This window comes from Scaptodrosophila lebanonensis, unplaced genomic scaffold (assembly GCF_003285725.1).
Source record: "Scaptodrosophila lebanonensis strain 11010-0011.00,11010-0021.00 unplaced genomic scaffold, SlebRS2 tig00001415-arrow-pilon, whole genome shotgun sequence".
In the NCBI taxonomy this organism is placed as follows: domain Eukaryota; kingdom Metazoa; phylum Arthropoda; class Insecta; order Diptera; family Drosophilidae; genus Scaptodrosophila; species Scaptodrosophila lebanonensis.
Genome location: NW_022060742.1, coordinates 2,676,255 through 2,699,877, shown reverse-complemented (window position 1 = coordinate 2,699,877; position 23,623 = coordinate 2,676,255). Strand labels below are relative to the sequence as shown.

Here is a 23,623-nt window from a genome sequence, read left to right as displayed (position 1 = left end):
AGGAGCACTAATATAATTAAAATTATGAAAAAACGATATTTTGATGTCAAATCGGAATCAAATAAAAGAAGTAGAAGTATTTTACGTTTCACTAATGCTATATTCAAAAAAACTAGTTTGTTGTTGACTTCCAAAGTTTCTTTAAAATATATATGTATACATTTTTTTAAATTTATTATTATAAATATTGAATTCTACTTTAACATAGAGCCTTAAATCCTGAAATTCCATGGATTTCTAGGGCTTTGAGGTTTCTTCACTCCTTAGATATTCCCTTATAAGAGTACGTCTTTTAGAAAATAAATTTTAAAAATCGTTTTACTTTTTTTTTAAGTATTATTTTAAGCAATATACTAGGTATAGGTGGATATAGGTACCTGTTGAATTGTTAGGGACTTTTAAAGATAAAAAAGCCGAGATTCTGCTGATAATCACACTAATATAATAACGAATATGAAAGCCAGACCCGATTAGTTGGCCTAGCTAACACTCTAGTTTATTATTTAGTGTTGATTTCAATCAGACTAGAAAATAATTCGCGTACAAATTCGTCGTAATATATAATGGTTTTTCAAATAAAATCAATAAAAATTCGTTGCAGTTTCTGCTAAAAATACATCTGTGGTATTTACTGTTTGAAGCCTGCTTAAGCATTTTGTGTGCAAATAATTTGCATGTCTGACCACCTTGAGCCAATGAAGAACTTGTAGCGACACGACTTCGACTGAAAGAGTGGTATTTACTGGAAATGTTTGATGTGCGTTAAAGGCTGGTGCCACTGTGGCTATACAAGTATATGTGCGACGACGACGGTGCGCGTTTAACGCATTTTAATCAGCGTGTCGCATAATTACCGGATGCTGTTGCCTGCCTGCCTGACTGTCCGACTTGACGCACTGACTGACGATGTTGGCGTTGCACTGACGATGTTGCTCGGCCCCAAACGCAGCCGCCACAGCCACAGTTCCAATAACACTAACAAACACACACACATGCACACGCAGAACAGGCACAGAAACATCGACGGGCGGCCGCGTCGAAATATTTAAAATCATAACAGAAAATGATGGATGAATTGTCGCGCTGCTTGGCTCCAATAAAAATAACTGTAAATGTTTGTGCGTAGATTTCTAGGGGGAGATCACCAGCAGCAGCAGCAGCAGCAGCAGCAGAATCGGTGGATGTTGTTGTTGCCGCATGTCGGGCAGCTAAATTAAAATTATGCTGCTGCTCTTGCTCCCAACTGTCGACGATTGTCGACTCGCGACTCTCGACTGTCGGCAGGGTGCACTGCCAATGCCGTACACTATAGATCCCAGATCCCTCCCCACCCCACCCCACCCCACCCCATCACATCCCATCCCAACCCCCTCTGCATAGACATAGACATCACATCATACTCGTACACAAATTCTAGTGATCTCTTCTCTGGCTGCAGTGAAAGTTGTTCCAACTGTGCGGTGCGGACGCCGCTGTCTGAATTCGAAGTATTGAAAATATTAATAGAACAAACTTGTTTTGACGGAAATGCACTTTACTTTATTTATCATAGTATGTCGGTGTATATATCTATCCGTCTACACACACATATGCACATATGTATTTGTGTATGTGTGTGTGTGTCTGTGTCTGTGTGTGTTGCGGGATGAATGAAGCAACATGTGGAGGGTGCAATTCTGCGCGTGACTGAGGTTGTGCCTCCGATCGTGCTCCTGTCCGTACATATATCTGTATAGTACAAGTATATGCATGTGTGTATCTACATATGTATATGGTATGTGTGTGCAATATATTCATGTAGATAGATGGGCGGAAAAGATAAAGTATCAGGCAGTTGGCCCATGTACAAGTACGAGTATAGTATGTCTGTATATGCGTCTGTTGGGGGCATTTTGCAAACATGTTGTTGTGGCATCAGCTGCAGGTGGGGGGTTGACAGGTGTGGGGCCACACTTCAAACAGCTCTAATGGGATTGAAAAAAATGGGGAAAAAAAACTCTGCTCACATATCGAAGATTATTGAACTCTGAAAGATGCGTTCAACTTCCCAGATACTCAGTTCTATGAACTCATGCCTACGAAGAATATTAGAAAATATCGCCAAATTGTAGTTCAGGAATTTACTTAAATCCGAGTCTCCTCCTTCTCTGCCCGACTTATAATATTCGCGCTTGCAGAAGACACTCCAATCTGCAGCATTGGCTAACCACTTTGTGGAGCAATCACGCATTCCAGCCAATGAACCAAAAAGTAAACATGTACGTACACACTTAATAGACGCGATTGCACTCCGCTCTACAAGTATATAAAGAGATTTATGATTCCTCAGTCTAAGTGCAGTGTACGAATATGACTCGAAAGAACCCCATAGACTATATATTTATAAGGTATATATAAACGAGAGAAAACGATGTCTGTCTGGATGAACGCCTAGCCTTTAAAAACTACTGGTGCTATAATGACCAGACTTTTTACGCAGACTCTCCTATCCATTAGGCAATACGAGTTTATTCTATTTTTTTGATTTCCTACCTCCTTTTCTCCCTATGGAGTTTCCTCAATACTGCCCACAGTTACAAAACATAAACCAAAGGTTGTATTCGCAACATATATGTAGATGTGTTTACATGTGTTTTAAATTTATTGTATTAATTTTGAGAAATCTCTATCTCTGGTACATAGAAAAGAGAAATAGAGAGGAACTGTCGTACTCTTTTTCTTCTATATTACAGACTGTTTTTGTAGTACAGAGACGTTGACTATAAAATTTTCGGCTGGTTTTCCTTCTGTTGCTATAAACCGCCTGTAAGGACGTCCACTGGCTGGCCCTGCCTCGGAGCATCAGCTATATGCTTAAATGTATCCTTTATCATGTTGTCCAGATTGCGAACTTTGTTTAGTGTTACATGTAAATATGTTTAGAAAAATAACATCAATTTTAATTTGGGACCATTTCTGATCCCACAAACAACTGGAACTCCATTGCTGAATAGAACTCATTAAGTTGCCAATATGCTCTCCAAAACTCTGAGCCTTGTCAAGGTTCGTTATATTGTTACTAGAAGGCCAGACCCGGGGGCTGTCATGACGTATTAGAAAAGCCAAACAAAAAGTGCTTATAACAACAACAACAACTACAACAACTACAACGACGACGACGACGATAACAAAAATGATGCTTACATCTATGTTGCTGTGCTGCTGTTGTTGTTAATGTTGAGTGCTGCTTGGCCATAGACAAAGTTCAGCTAAGGTTGAAACCATTTGTCGGATTAAATACTCGCCGCGGTAATTATGTGCTTCAGCCAACAACTACAATAACAATAATAACAACTACAACAGCAACAACAACTACCAGCATGGGGAACATGTAACAAATGCGCCCCAATGCGACACGCAGCCCGAAACAGAAACAAGTTTGAATGGTCGCCGCAACTTGAAAACAATAACAACAGCAGCAGCAGCAACAACAATAACAACAACAACAGCAGCAGCAACAACAGCAACAACCACGAAAACTACGAGACTCGCGATAAGGCAACACAAAGTGTCAAATGAATTTGTCAGACTTGGACATGTACAACACTTTGGGGCAGACAATAAAAAAATTTTAATTGTTGAAAAAAAAGAACAACAACAACAACAACAGCAACGAACACATTTTTATGCGCAATCACGTGCGATTTCCTATAGGAAGGAGGGCCTATGTTGGCGGCGCTTCCGCTGCAGGTCCCTGCCATAAAATTCACATACCTATCGCCCATACACTGTAAACATATTAATGATCTAATTTCCGGCACAGTTCTACAACTCAGTAGATCTAATGCGTATTTGTTGCTTGGAATTGTTAGGAATTGCGATAGCTTGGTTAAAGGAACTCCTTTGACAGGAAATTAAAGAAGAAAAGTCAATGTTAGGTTTCTATTTGCTCTAATTATAATGATCTTTCACGTTTACTTTCCACAGAACTGTCTCTCTCTCTTTCTCTCCGAATTCTATAAAAGCTGCCCTCTTACTACCACTTACTGCTGTAAGTCAGGGACTGGCAATCGGGGTTGTAAATTTTCCTTTTTCTCTTTCTGCTCCTTACCTTATCTAATTAGCTCTTAAGTAGAAGTAAGTTCTCTTCTCTAGGTACTATGTTATTGTAGAGTGTTAGGCCTATAATGTCTCTGGCCACACAGGGCGGAGGCATTAATAGACATTATTGTACAGTTATTGTTGTCTTATCTTTTAAGTTGGATTTAAAATGTAATATTTTTCTATATCTTTGTTGTAACATATATTATTATAAAGTGATATGAAACCTCTGTATTGTACAGCACAAATTCTTGATTTATTAAATAAAATAAAAATAAAAATATGTACCTTATCTTTTGGAAGGGTGGTCAATAAAAAACGTATTCATCGATTTGTTTTTTAAAGCCATATCTTAGTATCATCTGTGAAGAATATCTTTAACTTAAATATGAAAAACATTCTCTCAGACTCGTTTATAGAATTTTAAACACACGAGTATATCCCAACATCTCTGTAACATAACACAATTGTTAAGTCAACAATAAATTTCTAAAATAAAAATAATTTAAACCAAAAACCTTCATTTTTAAAGAACTTTAATGGTTTCTGAAACATTTTTTTCTGAGTGTAGGGATCAGTCACAGACAATCAGTCAGAGGTTCCAGGTGCTTCCGTTCCAGCTCGCGCAAACACGCCCCAGAGCGGATATGCGTATTTGTTGAGATTTTTGTGCGTTTGCATTTGCACCTGTTGCACGTTCATAAATTTTTTTATATGCCGCCGGCCCCAGCTCTTCAGTTGCTGCCACACATTCAAGCTGCCACTGGCCAAGGCGAACATCAAAGAGCAAGTGGCGCGATAAGGAGAATCGACGAGCTGCATACAAAACCACAAGCGACTTCCGCTGCAAGGCGCAGGATGATGAGAGGACCGAGGACCTGTTTATTAAATGCCGACACTCTAGTGTTGTTGTTGTTGCTGTTGTGATTGTTGTAGTTGCCGCGCATGCGCTTTGCATGTGAAATGGCCCCAGCCCCTGCGGTTGACGTATTTTTGAATGCAAACTGAACTGTACCCCGAGTAGAGATGGGCATGGGCCGGACACGGTCCCGAAATGGAATTTAAAAACGGACCAACACCAACATATTATAATTATTTAAGGGGAACAAATGTTTTTCAATTAAATATCTGTACTATTTTTAGCTTATCACCTACAACTTAGCATACCTGTCTATATCTATGGTACGATAATAAGTATATGTATATAATGTATTAATAAGTAAGCTAAACCCATTACAAATTTTCATGAATAATTCAATTTGAAATAAGAAGCCGTGCATGTCGCTCATCTAAGAGGAATTATGTGCATTTTAATTTTTTTTTTTTGACTGATAAACATTATCGAATTATCTGTACTAATATTGCAATTATTTACTGAGCAATCAATCAAACAAATCAATAGACACACCAGCCGTCATTAACGAACTATATATTATATATATATTATCTATGTATATATGAGTATGTCTAAAAAAAAATTTGACTCACTGGTCAACAGACAGCCCTCACAGTAAAGGCTAGGAAGTTGCAATTTGGGCCCAAATATCCTTAATATAGTCTACGAACGCAAATGAGGGGAAAACAGGATTCCAAGAAATTGAAATGTTTCTTAAAATTTAGGGCATAGGGTTTTTTGGGGCATTTTTCCACCCATCAACTTCAAACTTGGTTTTCAAAATATTTGAAAAACTACAAAAACTACTGCATACTCAGTCTTTTTTCGATTCTTCTTGGAGCCTTAATTATTCGGGTCTTATAGCCTGTACCCAAAGGGTGAAAGGGTATTTTAGTATGTACTAAGTATCTTAGGTAAGTTTGGCCTTTTGTACTATTCAACTGTAAAGTTATGGCCACAACTTGCTGGCCAATTCTTCACACGAAATTGGAATTCGGAACTTGATGCTCACCAGAGGTCTGACCCCGAGGAGCGTGCGATTTAGCTCATAAGCACGTATTTACATTTTATTTGATTTTATTTATTTATTTATTTTTTTATAGGGGGTCTTTCAATGATTTCATTGATCTGTCATTCGAAAAGCTTCCAGCTTGTCTGCAGAGCAAACAATACTAAGTACTTACTATATACATAGTATACGCTATTTTCATTTAATATTCAGATTTTGTTATTAATAATTTGTGCATGCGCAAAAATCATTTATGGCTGCGTTTTTAATAGATTATCTACATTATGTTTGTACATATATACATACATATGTGTGTGTGTGTGTGTGTGTGAATGTAATTTGACATTTATAGCCGCAGCACTGATAACAGCAGCCGCATGTGTCTCTCTTATCAGCGCTTCCTTGCTCATTAGAGGGTCTCGCCAAAAGGGCAATTAATGTGCGCGGCACGTAAATCTGTACTATATGTACGTATGTATTCTGTATGTTTGTATGTATGTGTGTAAGGCGATTCACCTTCAGCCAGTCATCGTGACAAGATGGCTGGGCCAACGGGATGGGGGGAGCAAAGGTAATTTTATGCGGACACACCCATCCGAATGCAGTTAGAAATCGTCACGAGAGACTGAAGAGAAAGAACTGCTAGGAACTTCTCTAAAGTTCAACCAGTAAGAGACTTTAAGCCAGAGCTGGGCGAGGAAAGATAACTTAAAACTCAAAGGCTGGAACAGTTCTTTAAATTATTCCAATTTCTGCAGATATGTTCTTGTTCTCTCTCGAAAGAAGATAGATATGAATATAATGTTTGGTTATTCTAGCTTTTATATCTTCCGAGACCTTTCCGGATTTGGCATTTATCTCCTTCTATTTGTTTCATACATTCGCAATAAACAAATATGCATATTCTTTTAGCCTTTGAGTACAGGGTATTAAAAAAGCATGTGATTTTGTTGGAAAAAGCCAACCTTCCGATTATACTTATCTTATAAGGGAACAATGTTAATTAATTTCAGCTATAAATGTAGAAAATAAATAAATATTTTGCGCAGCTATATGCCATTTAGCGTCAATACTTATAATTTAATATTGCTAATTGATCAAAAATATTGTCCGATCGGTGCAGTGCCAAATAAACCATCCATTGATACTGGATTCTAGTTATTAGAAATTCAATTCGAATTTTTTTATAATCCGGTACAAAATCTTAAAGACATATGGCTTACGACTAATATTTATATTTGCAAGAATCATTTCTATGGCAGCTATGCTATATGATATAATGGACCGACTTTTATGAATCTTCAGAGTGTCATAACCAGATTTGTTGGCTGGAATTATTTGATTTTTATATTACCTGCTTTGTCAGTAAGAAAAAAGTTCTTGAGCTTACCTGAAAAAAAAAAACAAAATGCGAAATATAGTTATTAGTTTGTGTTTAGGGCGCTTTTAAGACTACAAATAAGCTAATAGTTCCTTTATATGAAATACGTATAGGATAAAGATTTAGTCCGTCAACGGATCTCACTTATATAGTGCACCGATTTTGATCAATTTGCTAAACCAAACTCAACGAAGTTCCTTTGACATTTAAAAAAACAGACATTTGAAAAAAGTCGTAACAGCCCGACGCTTGAATACCATTTTCCCCGCTATAGTCTTGCAACTAAAATAGCCATTATTGTACCAATCATTTTAGCTATTAAACTATATAGTGAAACGATTTTGATAAAACACATATTATATTAAAGTAGTAACTATCACATTAAATCGCATTTCATAAGAGAGTTGTTGATTATTTCTTTGGCGACCATATGATGTAATGAACAGATTTTAATGAGACATCAGGATATTAGATATTTTCAAAAAGAGTGATTTTGTACCGATATTCTATATCATAACGAGACTATATATATACGCTTGCTCGGCAAATGCATGAGACAAGTGTACATACCAGTTTTGGTGCAACAGTTTTCTGTGTTCATACGGACGGACATGCAGACGGATTATATCAACTCGTCTCGTCACCCTTCAGGTTAATCTTCAATAGTACGCTCCACACTATATTCTGAAAAAGCAATACCAAGCTTCAATAAAATTCTCTAATTTGGAAAGCATTTTCATATCTTGGCAAAGTTCAATAACTCAGTCCAGTTGAAAATTTTCCTCATTCGGCGCTTAGCAACTGCTCGTCGTTCAAATAAATCGTAGCGTTTTGCAACTACAGATCTCTTTTTGCTATACAAGTAGTATGTAACATTCGGCCGGCTTATCAACTTCATTCATTAGAGCCTGTCAGTGCAGTCTATATACGAATCCACGATGTACATACATGCACACACGTGTGGAGAGAACAGTTATGGGATGCTGGCAAGATACTGTAAATAGCAAGCACTTCAATCTCAAGCTGGGATCCCAGCAAGCAAATGCAAACAGTTCCAGCTGCAGTCAGTCAGTCATTCAGACTCCCCATTCATCAATATAGTATACTTGTATGTATGTACTCGTAAGTAGTAGTATGTAGAATAGGAAAAGGCGAGTCGCAAAGTGTGTCAATCAGCGGCATCAGTCGGCACCAGACCAACACGATGACCAGTTGAGATGATCAGCAACGACAACGACGTCTGCTCTTCATCTTCTCGCTGGCTGGCTGGATGGTTTCAGACGAATTGGCAGGTCTCGTGCAAGGCTTGGCTTATCGTGCATCGTGCCAATATACGAGTACTTAGTACATAGTAGTGCTGATTACAGCTGAACAATTGTGGCAATAGAGTGTGGAGCCGATCGGTATGTACTTGTATAAAATTTTTATTGTATTTGTTTATTTTTTGCATGCAAAGGTGACCCGAGCAAAAAAACAAAAAAAAAATTCAAATAAAATAAATAAGGTTATCACATGGAGCGGCAGTCTATGACAAACATGCAAACACACATATGCATACATCCATACATATGTATGTGTGTATGTATGTACACACATTGTATTTGTAATTTGCGTTTGTTGTTTGCTGCGTTAGCGTTTCATGATTGAATAATGCCCCCGGCTCATTTAGCGCTGCCGTTTTGGGGTTGTCCGCAGCTCATTGATTGCTACGGCGGCTTATACGAGTACTCGTATGTACATACATACATATGTATGTATGTGTGTGTGTGTGTGTGTTTGTTGTTGCTTCTTGTTGCTGTTGGATGTGAGCAATTATGCAAAATAAAATAAAACGAAACGAGGCGAGGCGAGGCGAACGCGACTGACTGCATTAATTAATAACAAACGGAAAATACTCGCAGCTGACACAATTATTCGCACGCGCCACAACATTTACCAACACTGGCCAGCTTAGCTTCGCTTCAGCTTCGCACAGTGCTACCCAACAGCCGCAAATGTAGATACATGTATGTGCATGCATGTATGTACGTATGTCTGTATTTCCCTATGCCGTTCAAACACTCTGCAGTCGTCGTTAAGCGTCTAACCCAAATAATCGACGTCCTGCCCCCAACCCTTAACCCTCAGCCGCACCAGCAACCTCCCCAGCACAGTTGTCAGCTCGCCGCCGCCTTCCAGTGCAAGTGAAATATTTTGCAGTTAAATTTAAATTGAGTGCGCGCTTGCAACATTTGATGCGCGCCTTCCGTTGTAATTTTCATGCTGCCGCCCGCAATGTGTGCAGCAGCAGCAGTGGCAGCAACATTTTCAGTAATTTAAAAATAAGTGCGCATGCCGGCAATGACGGCGCGGTGCTGGTGGCAGTGGTGGTGCTGCTGGTGGTGGTGGTGTTGTTGTGGTTGTCGGCCCCAAATAGCATCCGCAAAATGCAGCATTCGTAGCCGCCAGGCGGCCGCTGGATAGACATTCTACATGCTACGCACAGAAATACAAATTACAGAGCACTTTCGTTATTGCGAACAACAAATGTAAATAATAACAGCATTAGCTTCGTGCATAATGTAGTATAATAAGCCAATCAATTCTAAAACATCTCTACAAGCTCCACTAATGCTAAATAAGATTCTCATAAAATTATTGTCAATGCCCATATATTGGAAGGATGAAAAGGGATAATAGAAAGTCTATTCGTAAGATGCATACAACAGAGGGCAGAGGTAAGCCTGGCAGACCCCTTGGTATATGATCAACCTCACGAATCGAATCAATATAGACATGTCCGTCTGTATGAACACTGAATTCTTTCCAACCATAACTGCTAGGAGCACCAAACTTGTTATATATGTATGTAGACTTGTCTTATCCATATGCATTTGTTTATGAAGATATCTTAAGCAACATTTGGAATTGTTATGTTTTTTTCGTGCAACAGGGCGTTTTTTAATTGCAAGACTGTATCGAGGAAAACGACGGTTACAGCGCATTGAAGCACTGGCCTAGCACGGCTTTAACGTCATAATATTTAACATTTCTTTGGATATTACTTGGATGCATTCAAAATCAAATACATGTAGTCTCAAGATGAGGATGTCTGTAAGACTATGGACCGGTCTAACCGAATAAGCGCTTAATGCCGTTGAAAATGTCGTTCTTCTTTAAAGCCTACATTTTACTTTGCTAAAAGAAACAGGGACTCGACCGCAGACGTAGATTTGTGGACGTTCGAAGGAAACGCCCGAGAGGCTAAAGAAGACTTCTACAGTTTTGGGCAAATATGGTCCTAAAATCGAGCGAGTGTTGCTTTTAATTTAAGTTGAATGAATTACGTAAAATGTTAAAGAATAAGAATGAAAAAAGAATCTACCGAAGGTCATTCGAGGAGTGGATTTTTGGAAGATTGGAAAAAGCGTTGCATTCAGAGGGAATTATAGAAGTACTTTAAAGGCGATAAAAGAAACATTTCGAATGTTAGAACAAATAGAGTGCGTCATATTAAAAAGCAATCTCATACCAATTTTTTTGTAGAACTGAACAACTGAAGAATATTTTGTGAGCGTTGTAACATATCTGTACTGTACTGTACGGCCACAGCTTAAGTGTCTGAGTGTGTGTGTGTGTGTGTTTGTGTGAAACGCATGCGTGTGCAGCAACGTCAGCATCGTCATCCGCGGTATTAGCTACGTTTTTCTCGTTCTGCGTGGCCCCCATTTGGCCCCAGAGACTGGGACTGGTACTGGGACTGGCCAGAGTAGAGCTGAACAGAGCCACAGCGAACCGTGTGCGCGAGATAAACAAACTGCCAGTTCACTATCAATCAAATACCGGAAACAGCTGCTTTAGTTTATTTTGCTATAGCCATTTGGCACATCAGCACACACACACACACCCATACAGCAGCAACACACTGCTCGTGTGGTTGCAACGTTTGGATCGTGATCGTCATAGTTCTGTTGCTGGCTCATTCAACATTTCATATGAAGAGTGCAGTGAAATAAAAGCAGTTATTGGTGTTTTTTTTTTTTAGTATTATATGTTTTTTTATTTTGTAGTTTTTAACGGAACATACATTCTAAAAATATTACATAAAGTTCTTCTGCGCTGCACACATCAATTCAATCAACTGCAGTTCTGTCGCTCATCGCCTTCTTCTCTTCATCATCTCCACATCTTATCAGCATTCTCTTCAGTTTTTCATTTTTTAATATTTTATTATATAATAAAATGTACAAATAAAATAAATAGCTTGTATGTATAATGCTTAAATATTAATCGATTTCTTGCTTCTGCTTTTTTTGTAATTTTTTTTACGCACTTTAAGGAGGTTTTTGTTTTTAGTTGATTTTTAGGGGTTTTCTTCGTTTTTTTTTAATAGTTAGATTTAAGCATAGGTTTGTGTGTGTGTTTTGTATACAACTAAGCATATAGTATATGTACATACAGATTATTTTTTATAGTAAGATGTTTTAGTATTATCATTAATTAGTTTCGTAGTTTTTTTTTATTATTTAACGTTAAGCCTTTACTTTTCAGCATTTCTTGCTGCTTGCTACCTTTCCTTGCTGTTTGCCATTAATTTTCATTTCACTAATATTTGTTTTTTTCGTTTTTTATGCTTTATATATATATATATATATTTATATATACATATATATGTATGGTTTGTATGTATGTATGTATGTAGTTTGACTTTTTACAACTTAAGTTTTTCTTTGTGTTTTTCTTTCCCATATAGTTTAGAGTTAATCCGGCTTTTGAATATTTTGCTTAGTTCGCTTTTGCTACGTTTTGGAAATTGTTTTGCTTGCTGTTTTTCTTTTCTTTTTTCTTTTGATAATAATAATTATTTTACTTTAAATATATATAGCAAAGTGGTATATACAATTCTCATTTGGTTTATACATATGTATAAAAAAAACAGAACGTTTTTCATAAAAAATACATTCATAAGAAATTCATTTGTTTTTCTCATATCTTTGTTAAAAATGTTATCAGTTTCTTGGGTTTGTTTTACTTTTGTTTCAAAATGTAGTTGTTGTTGTTGTTGTAGTAAAGTAGACTTGGAGCATGTATGTACATACATATAAGCACATTTAGACTGGTCTATATGGTAGTATAATAGTTATGCTTTTTTATTTTTTTTTTATTTTAAATTCGTCACTACGTTACGTTTGCTTGCCACATATAATATGCATAATAGTATACATATATAGTATGTATATATATATATTATTATATATTCACATATTAGTGTGTGTGTGTGCATGTGTCTCTACAACATCGAAAATGGACTGTTTTGCTGAATATATATATATAATAATAATTGTATATAATTTTTACTAATTTCGCGCAAATATTTCTCTAAAAGTTTTCCCCTTTCAACAACGCTCAATACTTACGAGGTGTATATAGGTAGTATATGTATGTGTATATATGTATGTATATAAACTGGCCAATAACTCTCCCTACCTCCAAACTACTATACAAGCCCTCTAACAATGTTCGTATAAAAAATTGTCACTCGGTCTACTTCACAACGTACACATTTTCTTTTTGTTTTTCTTTTGTTTTTGTTTTCATTCATTCTTAGTTCTTCTTGTGGAAAATTAATTGGAATCGCTATTATATATATTTTTTATATGCAACACAAAAAAAACTTTGACTTAGACATTGAACATTTGAACTGAATTGTGAATAATTATTGAAAAAAAGGAAAACAAAATTTGCCATTCACAGAAATTAGAAAATTTTCAAAGTATTTATTTCGTATTTTTCTTTTTCTTCTTCTTCTTAATTTTTTTTTTTTTTGTATATCCTCAGTAGTTTTTTTTCATTTTCTTCAGTTTTTGTTTATGTTTTTAAATTAAGCAAAAATTATTTTTTAAATAACATTTCTAATAATTAATAATTATCTGTTTGCAGTCTTTGGTTATTTAATTTTTTCTTTCTGGTTTTTAAATCATACATTAAATATTTTTTGTATATATAGCATATATATATATGAATATATATATGTGTGTGTGTATGTATTTATATATAAATTTAAACACTTCTCCACAATCGTTCTCCTTTTCACTTTCATGCCTGCCTGCCTGCCTGCCTGCTAAGCCAGCGTTTGCATAACTCTAATTGTTGTTAATTTGTTTATTAAATTAGTGTGTCGATTTATGTTGGGTTTTGAAATCTGAAGCAGCGCCGCTTGGCGCGCTCTTGTGGCACATTTTTTACGCGCAGCAAAAAACGCGCACAAAACGCGCACAGGCCGCGACTAAAACCGCTCGCACACTTCCGCCAGCTTGCAGCGCTCTCTCCCTCTTTCTCTCTCTTTAGTAGTCCGGACTCGAGTCTAGCAGTCGCTTCTCGGGCGTCAGATCCCCCTTTCTCAATATACGACTCGCCGCACTGCACTCGCTGCGTCCGTGATCCAAAGCCTTGCCATTGCTCTGACCACCAGAGCCGCCATTTTGGACACTGAGGCCATTGCCGGGGCCCAGGCCACCCCCAACGCCGCCATTGGTGCCCAAAGGGACAATGGGCAGCATGCTGGAGGTGGAGCCCACAATGCCTTGGCAGCGACAGCCACGTCCGGCGAATCGCGCATAGCACTTCTCGCAGAGCTTCATGCAACCACGCATGGGCCAATAACACCAGAGGCAGGGCAGCACAATGGACAGTGCGCCCAGCCAGCCCCAGCGCTGGGTGCGCTTGTAGGGGCCACAGGAACAGGGATTATCGACGCAGGGTGTGCCATTGCCGTCATCGCAATCCATGTCATTGTCCCTGGCGCAATGGTAGAACAAGGCCTTCGCACAGCACAGACAGGAGGCATAATCGATGATGGACTCGGCACTGCACAGACACGTCTTGTTGCACACCCAGGTCTGTGGCAATGGTCGCGGACTCTGGCACTGTTCGCAGCGACAGCGACCGCACCTCGGACAGACAATGGGAGTGAGCGGCGTGGGATCAACACTGATGGCAATCGATGTCCCCAACTGGCCCGTAGCCGGATTCACTTGCTGTACGCCGTGCAGTTCGAGCAGCTCCTCCAAGGCGTGCAAGTTCTCCTTGCCCGTCAGTTTCTGGCTGGCCGGCTGCTTTGTTATGGGTTGTGTGATGGGTTGTGCGTTGGCGGCTGCCGCAAATCCGTTATCCATACGTGGTGGAGGTGGTGGCGTGAATTTTATTTCTGTGTGCCTCAAATCAGGAGTTGCCGTTATTGTTGTTGTTGTTGTTGTAGACGCAGGTGTTTTAATGTTGCCATTTAATTGTGTGGGATGCGTATGATGCGAATGTAATAAGCCGTCGATGCCATCAATGCCTGTTGTTGTTGCTGCTGCTGCTGCTGCTGCTCCTGTTGTTGTTGTTGTTGTCGCCTGTACGTTAGCTGAACCCGCAGCTGACGCCAGTCGTGGGTGGGGATGATGATGTTGTTGCTGCTGCTGCTGCTGTTGCTGCTGTTGCTGATGATGTTGCTGCTGCGCGGTCGAATGTATTTGGTGATGTTGTCGCAGCAATTCCCGCTGCGGCAGCAGCAGTAAATGATGCGTCGTTGTCTGCCCATTATCCGGATGCTGTCCGGCCGGATGTTGTGCGCGTGTCGCATGTTGCAGCTGCAATTGTTGTTGCGTTTGCTGCGCAACACTGCGCAACGGCGTATCCACATACTCATTGGCGAGCCTTTCGGATTCAGGTCGCGGGTGCGCCAGCGTGACTGGAGAGGCGGGCGGCGGCGGCACTGGATCAACGCTTTGGAAATGACTAAGGAAGTTGCTGCTGTTGTTGTTGTTGTTGTTGATGACGCTGTTGCTGCTGCTATTACTGCTACCAGAGATGGTCAGCAATGGTACAGCGCTGCCTGGCGTCGCGGGTAGCGGTCGGCGACGCGTAAAACTGATGGGCAGGGTGCCGCTACTGCTGCTGCTGCTGTTGTTGCTCTGACTGCTGTTGCTGTTCGCCGTCGAGGCGTTGCTGCTGTTCCGGCTAAGACTGCTGCTGGGCGCACGCTGGGGCAGAAATGTCAGATGATGTATCTGATAGTCGTCTCTGTCGGCCAAATGGTGCGATGGTATTATCGAAATCGAATTGTTGCTGTTGTTATTGTTGCTGATGTGGTTGTTGTTCGTAGGCGTCGTTGTTGCGCTAATACTATGCAACAATTGTTGCTGTTGGCTTGTTGTTAAATGGTTGTTATTATTGTTGTTGCTGCTGCTGCTGCTGCTGTTGCTACTCAAATTGTTTGTACATGGCGTTGTATTGTCACTCATCGCCAGTGGCTCCGGCGCCCTGGGACGATGCGCACGTGGTAATAATTTAGGGGGCCGGGGTGGCGCCAAGGGATCGCCGCCATTTCTGCGATCCATGTAGTGTGGTGACCAATATTGGTTAGATTCTTAACCTCAATGCCCTCGGTAATAATAGCTTTGCCGTGGACTAGCAGTTGCCTTCATCCTCTCACACAATGCGCACTCAAGACACAAGGTGGAACGAATTCTTGTCGCTCTCGATTCTTCGCTTCTTAATCGTTAATACGTCGTCGTCGTCGTCGTCGTCGTTTTCGATTGCTTTCTGCAAAGGAAATAAAGATTGGTTCATAAGTTAATTGCCATGTTTTTAGCATACAAATTTCTAAAGGATAAACTTAACTTAATTGCTTAATTATTAAGCTTTAAAGAACCACTAGCTCGAAGAGGAGCTCAAAGAATGAGGTTCTTCCAATTCAATAAAATAATTATAGTTTAATTTAACATACAAATTAAATTTCAATTAAAGCGAAGGTTCTAGAAATATTATTTCAAAATAATCCCATTTATATGAACTATGAACCCTTTTAAATTCTATTTGAGCTCAATTTTTCTTTTCTTCGAAAACTTGCAGCTTTTGGTTTGATCTCTTGTCAAGGCAAACAATCTGCACACCAATTATATTTCTTGTGGTAGATACTCGTATGAGTGGCTTTGTAATTCCTATAAGTTGTTGTTGAAATTCATGACACACTTGTAAAGTAGTTCAAAATATTGTGCAGATGCCCGTCTGTCCGCCTGATCGCTGCTTTATTCTGTTGCGCACAGTTTTTCAGAGCAGCTGCGAGTCTGACTATTTTGGAGGGGAGATGTCGTCGTCTGAGCTTCCGCACAACAAAAAAAATAGGTGACCACGGGCATATGGCACGTACTTGATGCCAGTGCTGGTCAAATGTTTATGAAAAATATTATGAACCGTGTGGTGCGGTGTTGTGCTGTGCCAGCAAGTCCAAAGTACTACTAACTACCGGCATGTACGGCACGGCGCGCTTTGTTTGGATTAAGTTGCCCGCAGTCAGCCCCCATACGCCAGCAGAACCCGCCCGACCCGGCACTATTCTAGATGAACTTGCTTAAATTTGTTGCTGTGTGTGTGTGTGCTTATAATTTAAATTTAAAAACTTTTCTTCATCCACATTTTAATGTTTGTAATTAATTTCGTTGTCGGTCGTTGCTACAAAAAGCAGAACAAACAACAACCACAAGACTGCTTAGTTAAGCCAAAAAAACAAACACTTTTTTAGCTCATGAAGCTCATGAAGGTCAAAAACTTTTGAATATGACTTTGGCATTTTCGGCGTGACTTTTCTGTAAACAAAATGCAAAGTTTTTTCTCTTTTCTTTCCTTGTTTTGTATTATAATGTCTTTAGCTGCCTTTATTTCACTGGAATTGGGCGGAACATGAGATGCTTGATGTTCGGCTAACTAGAGAGGCAATTGACACACCTTGTCTAGTGTGTTGAGCTAAATGTAATGTTAGAGAAATCCATTTAGCTTTATTGCTTACAAGTTCTAGGTGTTCTTCTGAAGTGACTAAGCATTTTCGATTAAAGTGGAAATCATTTATTAATGGCTATATGTTGCTGAGCTACGGAATTATAACTCATATGAATTCTATACTCAAGTGGAATTTTCAATTGCGATTTTGTTTCCAGTGCTTAATCTATGTTTATACGGCAAATTTGCCTGTGTGGCCATAACTTTAGATAGTTTTGAAATTAAAATAAGTAGAACTGCACATAAAGAAAAGGACAAACAATCTCTACAATCTCTATTTATAATTCAATCTTTTAGTCAAATATATTCTAAATAAATATGTTATCGTAGTAGTTGTAACTTTGAGCAAACGTTATCATATAATAATATTAAGTATACGCCTATGAGGATCGCTTTCTTGAAATACTCCCAGAAACATGAAGAAAAATTGCACTTCAATTAGTAAATCAAATCAAATAAAAGGTCTGTGAGCCATAAAGCAACAAATGAACACAAATAAAAGGTACTGTAATTCCACAAAACCATCGATTTATTTTCAGAATGGTCGCTCTAAGTTGTCTACGGTCGTTCTAAAGAATCAGTCATCAACAGGCAGTTAGTCATGTACGGTCGTTCTAAGGAGTCAGTTGTCAACGGTCGTTCTAAGGAGTCAGTCAAGAACGGCCGTTCTAAGCAGTAGTCAGTTGTGAGAAGTCCTGAGCTGCCGCTAAAGGAGGAGCTGTCAGCAGTCGGGACTACTCGTGAGAAGTCTCTGTTCGTGTGCAGTCGTAGTCAAGAAGACTACGGTCCTTCTAAAGAATCAGTCATCAACAGGCAGTTAGTCATGTACGGTCGTTCTAAGGGGTCAGTTGTCAACGGTCGTTCTAAGGAGTCAGTCGAGAACGGCCGTTCTAAGCAGTCAGTTGAGAGCAGTCCTGAGCAGCCGCTAAAGGAGGAGCTGTCAGCAGTCGGGACTACTCGTGAGAAGTCCTCAGATTTCTCTTAAATTTACATTAAATTCGTCATAAATAAAGACTACTTCAACTTATATTTCTAGCTATACCCAACACTTTGTTTCTTCCCAGTTCAGTTCTGATATGACACATATAGTATTATAAAATATATTATACACTGAACAATAATCTACATAAATAAATTGAAATTCGTCTCCAGCATATCTTTATGATCACACAGAATTTCCATTTTATTGTGTACAAATTTTTATTTCCGCTCTAAGCTGATAAACTCGTTATTACGTGGCAATAAAAACAAATGAAAACAGTTCGCAACGCAACAACAAATTTAATAAATATTTTATTAAGCAAATAATTAGCGCATAAAATATTCAAACACACACACACATATAGAAATTTTGCCAACCAGTTTGCAGCAGCTTGGCTGCAAATGGCGCCTAAAATTCACAAACAATTTACATACATACATATCAAAATAGCAATAACAATAATAAGCAGAAAAAAGCAAAAGCAGCGGCAGCAGAAGAAGAAGAAATAATTTTAATAAAATAGAAACTGCTAATTGAACTTTGACTTGGCGCATATTTTTGTGTGCCATTGGCTTAATGATTGCGAGCGTTGATCAGCGTTGGCAGCGGCGGCAGGCATATAAAACATTTTTATAGCAAAACAACTGTATTCTTTATGGCATGTTTAAGATTTATAGCGCCCCCGCCCGTACTGACCATAATCTCGCTCTATCCCACTGGACAACGTGTCGTATGAGTAATGCGGCGCACGTTTGCCAGACAAGGCGAGCGCGCAGACGACGCATTTACTATATGTACGGACATACATACATACATAGATAAATATTTGTTTACACACATTATATAAATGCAGGCACGACGACAAATAGGCGGACATTCGCCGCCAATAAGGAAATACAGGAAATTAATGAGCACGTCGCATGAAAAATGATTGAGAAGATTACTTACAACGCACTCGAGCATTACTAGCTATCCAATTTCAACGAGAATGTTAAAATATATTACATTAACAATATATTTAAAAAGTATAAGGCAAAGCCAGCAACAATAAACCCACCAACTTAAGGTAGTTTGTTTTTAATTCAACATTTGTAAAGCAACAATTTTTAATTACATGATTATTGAATACAATTTTAAAAACAACCTTAAATAAACTTAATATAAAAACTTATATTCGATATGAGAGCGATGCTTGCAACAAATTCCGTTCTCATACCTCTAATAGTATAAGAAATTAAGACGTTCATACAGACAGACAGTTGAATATTGCTAAATCGATTCAATTAACGCGGTTTCTCAATACATTTGCTATAAAAGCTATAACACATTGCCAATGATGCTTCGTTTCCTTTGTAATTCAGTTTTGGACATAAAAGTTAATATACAGTTTCTGCCCTTATAAAATCCGTCTGTGTTTACGCGAACACATGCGCATCATGTACTATACGGGTACATATATGATAATGACGATATAAAAAAGTGCAAGAGCGTCAAAACTGATTATTATTATTATATGGTTGCTATATATGAAAATTGTTGAGCTGAAATCGCGGGCCGAAATGAAAAATTGTAGCAAAATAAATACACAAAAATATATAGCAAATATACGGCTATAGATAGGCCAAAGTGTTTATATGTGCGAGTATGTGTGTGTGTGTGTGTGTGTGTATGAAATAAAAATTAACACAAACGCCCACTTATTGACGTCATGTCCGGTACTCAAAAACAATTTTCGAGGATGACCACAATTGAGAAAAACAAAATAGAAATAAACACTTGGCAAAAACATTCGGAGCAGCGGGCGACGATCGCCGGCTGCGAGCGCTGATTGCCAATAAGAAAAGCTACAACAACAACAAAACGTATCGCTCGTAGTTTGCCAATAGTTCGTTCTTCTTGTGTTTTGTTCTTATTCTTACAATGGCGCTGCTTGTAAACGTCATTTGCCTAATGATTTTTTTCTATATATTTGAATTGTTTCATTCCAAGAAAACGAATTTGTCTAAGCACATTAGTGTCTTGGTTTAAGAAGATGGCAGTGGAAAGAAAAATAAATGAACGCTATTCTGATATGCTGCTTTATAAACCAATTTTATTACAAACTTAAGGGGAATACTTCTACCAACTTTGGCATCGTTGGCTCTTATGGTATTCGATATCCAGACGTTCAAACAGATAAACAAATTAACGAATGTTGCTGAATGGTAAACAAAAAACGTACATTACATTTAATAATGTTGAATAAACAATCATAAGTTGTACACTCTTCATTTGTTTTATATAGATTTTGCAAATATATAACAATGATAACTTAAAATATGAAATTAAGCAACTGACCCCATTTCGGGGTGAATTTTCTTACGCGTGTTGGCACATCTATTAAAAATAGCGCTATTTTCAAAAAGTATTTGTTATAATAAATTAAAAATTTCCAAGCATATGCCGGAAACTTGCCTGCTGCTATTTCATTTGATTTCTAAATAGTTTCTTTTCTTTGTATTTATTTATATTTTCCTGTGGAAAGCAAAACTCATTGATGGAACGAATGAAAAAACAACAACAACTACACACATATACATACATACTACTAACATATATGTATGTTAGGAAAACAGTAATAAATTAGGAACAAAATTAGAATAAAATCAGCACGCGCTCAAAAATTATAAGACCAGTGCCGCAATTATTGATGTGAACAGACATCGACACATCGAAGCAACAGATTGTTTTCGATTCTAACAAATAACAATCTTCCATGTAAATCAATCGAGGACTCTTGAATATCCCTACAAAAACAACACCATTAAATTCCATCGAGAAATGTTTCGTTAGTGTAGTTCCAGGTATAGTTTAGTTCGGTTTAGTGATGTGATGTGAATAAACATTGATTTACAAACTAGCGATTGATCAATCGACCAATTTTTGGTTTACTCTAAACATCCACAAATGTTTTCATTTTTATTATAGAACTTCACTTTAAAGGACCCATGGACACAATTTGATGCCTTAAATCGATGTTCATTTTGCACTAACAATAACTCTAGTGGCACTACCTAAACATGTGAGGAGAAACAAGTGAAACAGAATTTAAAAGAAAAATCGCTATAGATTTTGTTTTCATTCTTAAATTAATTGAATACATTAGCAGGGAAAAAAACCACGACGACAACAACCAAAAAAAAGTAACAGAAAGACGCGTAATTTAAAAAGATTTCTTATTTTTAATTGCGCTAGAATTTCATTTTTTCCCTGCCTTTTGTATTTGTTGTTCATCTTTGTGTGCCGCACCGCAAACTTTGACCTTGGAACGTGAAGTGCTGCCAACTTTTTTTTTATTTTTTAATTCAAGTATCTGTGTATTTTCAACACTGTTGTTGCTGCTGCTGTTGTTGTTGCTGCTGCTGTTGTTGTTGTTGCTGTGGCCGTTGGATTCATTCAATTGTGCACAAAATGAAATGTGCCATTTGAAACGTTTTCATTAATAAGTGCGACGACAAAAACGAAGGCGACAAAAAATAAAAGACGACGTCAAGCAGCCAAACAAGTCGACGGGCTAATTCATTCAACCGACCAAGCGGCCGACCAAACGGCCATCCAACCGACCGATCGACCGAATGAACGAGACAATATGGTTGCTGCTGTTGTTGTTGTTGTTGTAGTTTGCGCCTCTTTCTGTGTTTGTTGGCGGCTTGTTTGTATGTTTGCACAAACAAGTGTCACTGCCAGTTGCGATTTAAGCGAAATTATTTTGAGTCTGAATACGCAAATGAAGCATTTTATAAATAAACCAATGGCCAAGAATGCTAAACAGGTTTTTAAATAAGTTGACAAACAAAGAGGCATGGGCTACCAAAACACAGCAATGCTTATCGACACAATAACACACATAATGCCAATTAATTAATTAAAATGATTGCAATAATTTGAAAAAGAAGAAACGTTAACAATACAAAAGAATTAGCAACATTCGTAAATCCATTCGTTTGTCTGTCTGTATGAACGTCTTCATATCAAACACTATAAGAGCCAAACACACCCAACTTGGCGAAAGTATTCTTTAAAATAATTTTAGATTGGTTGTCCTCTAAATGAGACTTAATAATATAAATTATTTGATAACTCTAGTACATTTGTTTGTCAGTCTATATGAGCGTCTTCATATCAAACACTATAAGAGCCAAAGACAAGTAAAAGTATTGCTCCAAAATTTGTGCAAACTAAGTTGCTGTTACAAAATACTTCATTAAAATATTATTTATACAAATAATAATTATTACATTGCTGGCAAAAATTGCAATTGGGTCTAGCTGCTCGCATACATAAATATGCTTATATTATCATGATTTGTGGTCTACAGACACGTTTCACCAATTTGTTGCTAACGTAAAATTTATTTACATATAAAGCTATTTTTTTCCATTCAACAACGGTTAAGCATGACAAATCATTGAAGAGGTGGTCTAATGAGGGATCTAGAACCAAACAATAAATTTCTACCTACTATTCCTAACACCTTAATTGGGTAATAAATGAAGGGCTTTTCTATACATCTCTTTCAAAATTGTTCAACTTGATTTGTAGGCATGTTTTGTGCTAAAAATAAATGGTTATCAAGGTAAGAAGCTTGAGCAATTTGACATGCTTAAGAGATGATCAATCGATCAATTATATGAAAATTTAAATGCCTTTAATGGCTTTTTCGTTTCTGTTTCGTGCAAAGGGTATTCCACCGCGCCCGTTCCGCACCCGTTGCTCAGCTCTTGTTTCACTTTTGTTTTCAATAATGCTGATCTTTTGGATTTCGTGGTAGATATTCATAATTTGTATTATATTTTAATTCGCATGCCTCTTTCTGTCAGCAATGACGACACAATACGTTGCCATCAAGTCCGACAATTTAATTTGTTCTTTTTTTAAACTTTTTGATGGCAGCTCTTCAAAATGAACAAAAGAGCAGAATACAAATATGTATTGTATTACTGTATTCCATATATTTGATTATATATTTCATTATCAAAAAAGGGGGCGTAATTAAAATGTTTATAGTTTCAGGGAAAAGCAGCAAACTAATCAAATGAACTTTATTGCGAAACATCAACAGAAATCGGGCATCATATTTATGTTAGAAATAAATGCATTAGATATATAAGTACAATTGAAATATATTGGTATACTAAGTATATGTGAATAGAACGTGATGTTTCTAGAAGTTGGCGTATTTCTGATCAATTCATTTAGAAGATCGACTTATCGGTCTGGTCAGAAATTTCGGAGATTATTAACTTCTACAATTTTGCAAATATATAACTGAACTGGTTTTTATAGCATTGTCTTAATAGAGTTTCGAAAAATTGTCTTTACTTTCGCTGCGAATATTTAGTAGTGGAGCTCTTAGAAATGGTTTCAGGAAATGAGTAGCTTCTAAGCTTTGAGAAAAATACGATCATGCTAAGAGCTGTCTAAGGGCAGCGCCATAAC

General features: G+C 37.8%; 1 protein-coding gene and 1 long non-coding RNA gene across 2 annotated transcripts in view; one reads left to right on the top strand and one right to left on the bottom strand.

Annotated features, from left to right (window-relative positions):
* Positions 1–8,659: 8,659 nt before the first annotated feature.
* LOC115632769 lies at positions 8,660–18,319 on the top strand. Its single transcript, XR_003996303.1, has 2 exons — positions 8,660–8,768; positions 17,703–18,319. It is a non-coding gene; the product is annotated as an uncharacterized LOC115632769 (long non-coding RNA).
* Positions 13,291–23,623, bottom strand: part of LOC115632768 (protein sprouty) — a 24,319-nt gene continuing 13,986 nt past the window's right edge. Inside the window, exon 3 of the mRNA XM_030530017.1 lies at positions 13,291–15,930. Coding sequence (XP_030385877.1) covers positions 13,689–15,725 — 2,037 coding nt within the window. The 5' untranslated portion in view covers positions 15,726–15,930 and the 3' untranslated portion in view covers positions 13,291–13,688. The remainder of the gene's footprint in view (positions 15,931–23,623) is intronic.